General features: G+C 37.3%; 1 protein-coding gene across 2 annotated transcripts in view; it reads right to left on the reverse strand.

The window, feature by feature from the left end:
• LOC107730662 (H/ACA ribonucleoprotein complex subunit 1-like) overlaps positions 1–5,501 on the reverse strand; it is a 6,089-nt gene extending 588 nt beyond the window's left edge. Inside the window, exons 1-7 of one of the 2 annotated variants that reach the window (XR_001638704.1) lie at positions 5,347–5,501; positions 4,628–4,742; positions 4,097–4,257; positions 3,840–3,994; positions 2,975–3,247; positions 1,597–1,708; positions 1,349–1,465 (exon numbers count right to left, since the gene is read on the reverse strand). Coding sequence is in view for 1 of the 2 variants with exons in the window: in XM_016541526.1 (XP_016397012.1) it covers positions 1,619–1,708; positions 3,188–3,247; positions 3,840–3,994; positions 4,097–4,257; positions 5,347–5,489 (609 nt within the window). In the remaining variant the exon portion in view is untranslated. The remainder of the gene's footprint in view (positions 1–1,348; positions 1,466–1,596; positions 1,709–2,974; positions 3,248–3,839; positions 3,995–4,096; positions 4,258–4,627; positions 4,743–5,346) is intronic. The other variant, XM_016541526.1, reaches the window with a different exon arrangement.
• Positions 5,502–7,416: the final 1,915 nt, after the last annotated feature.

Below are 7,416 nucleotides of genomic sequence, written 5' to 3' on the forward strand. Positions count from 1 at the left end.
AAGCATTGGTCTCCCATAGTAGCATACATTTAAATCATGATAAACAGTTAAAACCCTGGTAAAACTATAACTATATGTTTTTTTTAGGTAGCCTATTTGTATGAAAAACAGTAGTCTAAAAGCATTCAGTATAAATGCACACATGCTATAGCTTAATCTATACTATACTATAATTACCATAACTCCTGTATAAAAATTCAGTGTGAATATCCCAAGTTTCTGCCACAATACCTTGGTGCAGTGAGTGTTACTACAGTAAATCCATGGTAAATGATGGCGATGTGTAGATTGAAAAGCCTTCTGACTGTCTCGTTGCACACGGTGTTTCTCCTCTTTGGCTTTAAACTAGTTTAAATCAACTTTAAAGTAATTTGTGTTCATCGCTGAATTCAAGCGCTTCACACTGGATCTCACAGCGGAGCTGAGAGGTTTGCCATGCTCTCCCTGCCCCTACTGTACATCAACACAATCCTTTCAACAAAATCAGAGAAGAAAATGTGTATTATTAGGTTTCCCATTCTCTTTAATAAGTGATAGACGAGTGCATATCCTTTCCAGGTCAGACTGGTCTGCAGGGCGTTAGCAGGTGCCATCACTGGATGAATGGACCAAGAGACTTTTGAAGTCTTACGTGGGTCAAAGTAGGGTAAAGTATTTGTTAATGGATCCAGTTCAAAAGAACAATTTGTTAAAAATGACCTGTTATACTCCTCTGAAGAACACGCTAATAGGGGCTTGGGTGCACTTGAGGATTTTTTTTTTTCTTTTGTGAATAATTAAATCAACTTTAAAGTAATTTGTGTTCATCGCTGAATTCAAGCAGTGGATCTCACAGCGCTGTTTAGTGCTCGCGTGACCAAGTAAACGCATCGGCAGTTTGAACTTTGATCCGAGCGGATAAACGATCTGTGTGGCGCGCTTCAAATTAGTCGCGCTGTTTCGTTCCGCTTTTGGCGCATAAACATTATATCGAACATTTATCGAACTCTTCATATCGTTTTATCGAGGAAAATTACATCGCGATAATTATCGTTATCGAATTATCGCCCAGCCCTAGAGATCAGATATAATATTCACATATAATACACTGCTGTTCAATGTAGATGATTCAATGTAAATGCAGCCTTGGTGATCATAAGAGACGTCTTTCAAAAACGTTTTTAAAAAATCTTACAGACCCCAACTTTTTAACATTTAACGTATATTCAATATATATAATTTTGTTTGTGGATTTGTAAAGGCATGAATGTTAGTACATGATGGAATTTACATTTTTGGATAAATTCTTCCATTAAATTGAATTTAGTACTTTCATCATTATTTTCTGATGATCAACATAGCAAATTACCTCTGAATCCACGTCCACCGCCTCCACCTCTGCCTCCTCTGAATCCTCCACCACCTCCACGCCCACCAAATCCTCCACGTCCACCACCATTGCCACCACGACCTCCACGGAAGCCACCTGCAAATACATAATTCACTTTGTGGTTTATATCTTCAAAGGTAAACCACAATGTTACAGTTATATTATCAGAGATGATAATAAAACTGAATCTATCATCATATGTATACTGTTTTCTTGTGTGTTCTTACCTCCTCTCCCACCTCTTCCTCCTCATCTACCGCCACGGGGTGGCCCCTTCTCACCTGGAGGCCTCGGGAGGAATCTCTGGAGGGGCATCAGCTTCATAGGGTCAATGAAGAACTGATGCAAGAGGAGAGAAAGAGAAAAGCTAATTAAATATATCGGCATAATACTGTAAGTCACATCCTAGGGAACTGATAAGAGGCAGAAAAGCCAAAGGAAGCAGCTAAACTTGCTTCTAAGAATCCCTTTGATATTCTGAAGCAGTATCTGCTTGCAAATTACAGATAATTTTAAAAGAACACCCACTGATCATTGTCTAATATTGAAAATAACACTGATAAGTGGTGGGGTGTTCTTTAAAAAACATGATCGCACAAAATAAGATTTACTTTTGAAAAGTCTTTGGTGTGACATGCTGCATTCCAACATGTTTATAACATACATGTTTTTCAGCCTGGTTCTCAAAAGAGCACCTGGAGATTTGGTTTGGTCCTCACACTGCACATAGTGTGACCCATTGAATAAAACTATAATATAACTATAAAAAAAAAATAATAGTGATAATAATATTATTAATATTATTGCACTTTATTTTTTTAAATAAAATAATAAAGTGTGATAATACTATTATATTTAAAAATAAAAAGGGAGTATTAAATAACAATACAATTATTTTATAGCAAACTTTAAAATAAAGTTTTACATTTTTTAATATGAATTTTCATCATTTTCAAACTTAAAATCAGCCGCTGCCAGGTTTAGCACTGCCGATTGAAGAGCGTAAGTGACACAGTTTTGCATTGTGCTTTAAAAATGGCAGCGGATAGCCTAGATTTATGCTCTGTTCAAATAGAAATATTATACAGTATTACAGTTTGTTGATCTAAAATTGTAATTGTGCATTAACAGCTGTCAACCATATCGGTACACAAATGAGCGGTCTGAACTTATTTACACAACACAATTTTTATTTTGGTGGTACCACTTATGTGCACCCTTGTATAATACATATACATGCAATACCATACATGCAGTTTTTATAATATTAACAGAGACTACAAAGAATATTCACTTTCCATTATACATTCATACAAATTTACAAAAAAAAAAAAAAAAAAAAAAAAACTATTAAAAAAGGTAACAGACATGTTATGCTTCAAGTACCCACCTACTACTGAAAAAATTAACAATGACGTAACATGACGTGTGGCCAAGTATGGTGACCCATACTCGGAATTTGTGCTCTGCATTTAACCCATCCAAGTGCACACACACATTATTGAACATACACACACCGTGAACACACACCCGGAGCAGAGGGCAGTCAATGCTGCGGCTCCCGGGGAGCAGTTGGGGGTGCGGTGCCTTGTTCAAGGGTCTCACCTCAGTCGTGGTATTGAAGGTGGAAGAGCGCGCTGGTTATTCATTCCCCCGACCTACAATCCCTGCCGGACCTGAGACTCAAACCCGCAACCTTCGGGTTACAACCAACGGTTACAAGTACTCTAACCATTAGGCCATGACTGCCCTCCTTACCATGGGAATAAGGTTCAAAACATCACTACACATCTAAAAAACCAAAAAGACTAAACTTACCTTCTGTAACTTCTTGAAGGAGGATGCATTCATATTTTCTGAAAGTTTGACTGAAAAATACTGAGGAATGTGTTAAGAAATTGAAATGAAAATTAACTGAAATTAAATTTAGCTCATTAACTCTGCCATATGAAATAATGGTCAAATATCAATGGTAAAAAAATGTTTACTTTTTATTTTTATTATTATTAAACTAAATATTTAAAAACTTACAAAAACATTTTCATACATTTTGAAATATTAATATCATGATAGTTATATGTATACAATTTTGCGTTTATAAAGATTGTTAAAGATTTTACAACAAAAAGGTGTGCAAAACCTGAAAGAAGACATTTTAGAATTATACTAATAGGCCTTTAACTTGCTAAAAATATGAACTATATAAAACATTAGAAGAAATATTAATACAAATATGATCTATATTCAACGGGCATCTATTAAGTTGTGTACAACAGGTTTTTAGCAAAAAAAGTTTTGAGCTTGTTATTATTTTTGAGCCCTTTGAAATTCATGTCAAAAAAAGAAAACAGTAGGCTTTTACAAAGTTAATTATACAAGAACCCTTCACCTGACGTCAGTATGAAGTTTTGAAGCCTATGTAACATCTGACAGCACTGTCAAGATCCCACGCAATAACATGTAAGGATACAAAATCATGAAGCTGCCCAAAGATCTCGTCCACTTTTCCAATTTGCTCTTTGTTTTCCAGAAATACAGGAGCGTTGAAGTAGGGCACTTTGTTGTCCTCCGTCACACATTTACAGACCATATCATCCTCACAGGGGTGCATGAACTCTCCCAAAGCTGAGACACGAGGAGTATGAATACCAATTATAACCTGACATGCAGCAACCGCAAGCTAATGTAAACAGAAAGAGAAGCGTGAGGAGAACAAAGGTACCTTACCGACAACATACTCCGGTGGTCCGAAGTCTTGATTTCTGTGAAATCCACCTCTGCCACCTCGACCCCCTCCAAATCCGCCTCCACGACCACCACCTCTGTTAAAACCACCGCCACGACCCCCTCCTCGACCACCACCCCCGCGGAATGACATGACAGAGATCCTGTAAAACACATAAAAACGATCTCTGGCTAAATAGATTAACGTAAATGTTAAACGACGAGAAATCAAAACGAAGTCTGATCATCGTGACCCAAACAAACCCTGAAAGAAAAGACTGCATCTCCAGGTTTAACGCAAATAATTTTAGGATTGTATTTAAAACACTACTTATCATAAAATCATAAGCATAAACATTCAGGAAAGAAATGACAGTCACGGTAGTGGAGTAACGTTAACAGTTACTATCGAGGTTAGCCTTTTAGCATGTCTAATACTTATGAGTGCAAAAAAAATACAGACAAATATTACCAGAAAGTATTCTACACACACATGTGTTACTGTAAAACTGACAAGCGAAAAGTAAAATTTACCTTTAAAGATGATTGGCTAGACTATCAATGAGCACGCTGTTGACTCCTCTTCTTCTTCTTCGGGTTTTAACGGCAGCTTGCATCCTTAACGTTGCATTACTGCCATCTTCTGGTTCTAGTTATTTCCCATATACTTTAGTCATCATTCTTGTCATGAGTCCCGTTTTAGTCAGAAGCAAATCAAATATTTAATTCCTTGTTCACTCCTACTGCAGTCCATTATATTCTTTACTCCACGTCCTGTTAGTCCTATTTTTCCCATGTCATTTATCATATCCATCCTCTGTAACTCATATTTTGAACAATTAATAAGCACATGTTCTACAGCAGGGCTGTCCAAACTCGGTCCTGGAGGGCCGGTGTCCTGCAGAGTTTAGCTCCAACCCTAATTAAACACACCTAAACCAGCTAAACAAGCTCTTACTAGGCATAGACACTTCCAGTCAGGAGTGCTGAGGCAAGTTGGAGCTTAACTCTGCAGGACACCGGCCCTCCAGGACCGAGTTTGGACAGCCCTGTTCTACAGTCTCAGGTATTTGGCACTGGTCACAAAACCCAGTTGGATGTTTTCCCATAATATGAAGAGTGCTATTTAATTTATTATGCCCTATTCTTACTCAAAATAGTCTCTTCTCTCCTGTTTCCTCCCTTATTTTCCACAGTGCCAACTCTTTTTTTTAGTCAAGTATAAATGTCTTGCTTTTAGTTCTTTATCCTACCTTTGTTGCCATTCTTCCCACACTATACTCTTTCCTTCTGATCTTGAAAGACGCTGTTGACTCTGGAAACACATGTGCCTACACTGCCTGCCGTAAATGAACACCGACTCACAGACTGTCGTAAACACGGAAGTGAATACCATGTTTGGGCGGAAGAGTCAGTAAAGTAAAAGCAGAAGATTGACAGTTTATGCAAGATACAGTATAAGTCGTAGAGAGAATAAATTTAAAATAAATAATGTACATTAAAACAAATCTTTTTAAGCTATTATACCCTTTTGAAAATATTGTAGCGTTCTCGAGACAATAACGAGGCGTTTTGCAGTACAAGGGGTGTTCTTCCACAGCCACGCCGTACACACCCCGACTCACTGGAACCAGCGGGGAACTCTTCTGCCCCTCTTTCCCCAGTAGGCTTCTCCCCTCACACACACACCCAGGAAGCGGGGCTTGTCCCAACCCACACAGAACATTTAACAACAACAGAATAAAGTGCAAGATTAACATTAACACATTGCTTTAACAACAGTAACCTTTTTGAACACGCTACGATATATTTTCATCAATCAGCTTATTGTATGTTGAATTAATTATTTTTAACGAAGTTGAGGATTTAGTACATTTTTGTTACACGTTCGTATTAATTTCACATAATAATACGTTTCATTTGAGCTATTATTTTAGCATATCGTTATTAAAGTTTTTTTTAATTGGTTATTATTAATTTAATGTAGTAACTTCATTTAAGCTTATTCCAAATGTCATTATAATTTTTTTTATTATTTGTATTATTATTATTCACATAACGAATCTCATACCCTTGTTAGATCAGCTAGATCAGCTAAACATATTTTTTGCTTGAATTATTTTCCATTGCCTTTCTGTTCCTATGAATAGATGCCCAAGATGCCCATCCTAGAGATTACATCAGCTCCAGCGTGGATCCAGCCTCATAGAAAAACTTCAGATGACCCAACACCATTGAAGAGATGATGCTGATCCCTGCGAGGACCCCAGATGACGCCAACTTGAATCTGCCAAAATGTCTCTATATTAATCATTATGATCACACTTGTAATAATCGCTTTAATGAGCTTCTGCCTAAAATTTATTAATGTTAGCTAACTATGTGAATCTATTATCTTAAACTGTTCATTTGTGAAATGAACATTACTTGGACACATTCACTTCTGATAACAGATCACTCTAAATTGTAATGTAGTCATTTTCTGTAAAGCTGCTTTGAAACTATGTGTATTGTGAAAAGCGCTATACAAATACATTTGAATTTAATTGAATTGTTTTTTTATTCCACATAATAATTATTAATTTATAGTAGGCCTACTTTTATAGAACTCAGTTTACAGAGCCTGTAAATACATATGAAAACAACTAAGCTGACAAAAAAAATAAAAAATTGAGGAAAGTAGCCTACTTTACAGAAATTTTGAAGAAGAAAGTGTAGAGTCTAAATGATCTGTCGCCCATGTAAGAAATATGAATGCATGCACTGAGGAAACAGCAGGGGTCAGTCTTGCCACATGATGAGCTGAGCAGCGGCGCATTACAATATCTCTGGAGGGGCTGTAATGATAGTGAGGGACCAGAACATTTGGATTCTGATCAGGGGACTGCTGGCTCTCCTGGGTCTGCACAGGTGAAGGCAATATCTGTAAACAGAAGTCAGTTTCCCCCGAATCTCTACCTCATTTTTTTTTTCTTGAATGCCGCAGGCAACTGTCAGCATCCAGCATGGGAACTTGAGTAGTGTACCGAAGAAGAGGGAGAGAGCGCTAGACAGCCAGAGAGAGAGAGCACCCTACATCAAGAGGAGTGCCACACTTTATGTGGAGCTTATTATAACCTTGTGTTGTATATCTTGTACCACAAATACCTTTACACTCTCCCTTAAACCTTTTAGAAAATAAATCCTGCCTTTATACCTGCACATCCTCAAACTCAACAGTTACTGGAATTTTGACTTTATCTCTTCTTGGCTGACTGAGAGACACTACAGCATCTGAATGTCAATATTTGATGTTGGGCTAGCACACACATGCTCAGAAGCTA

Source organism: Sinocyclocheilus rhinocerous, unplaced genomic scaffold (assembly GCF_001515625.1).
Source record: "Sinocyclocheilus rhinocerous isolate Xijiao unplaced genomic scaffold, SAMN03320098_v1.1 scaffold308, whole genome shotgun sequence".
In the NCBI taxonomy this organism is placed as follows: domain Eukaryota; kingdom Metazoa; phylum Chordata; class Actinopteri; order Cypriniformes; family Cyprinidae; genus Sinocyclocheilus; species Sinocyclocheilus rhinocerous.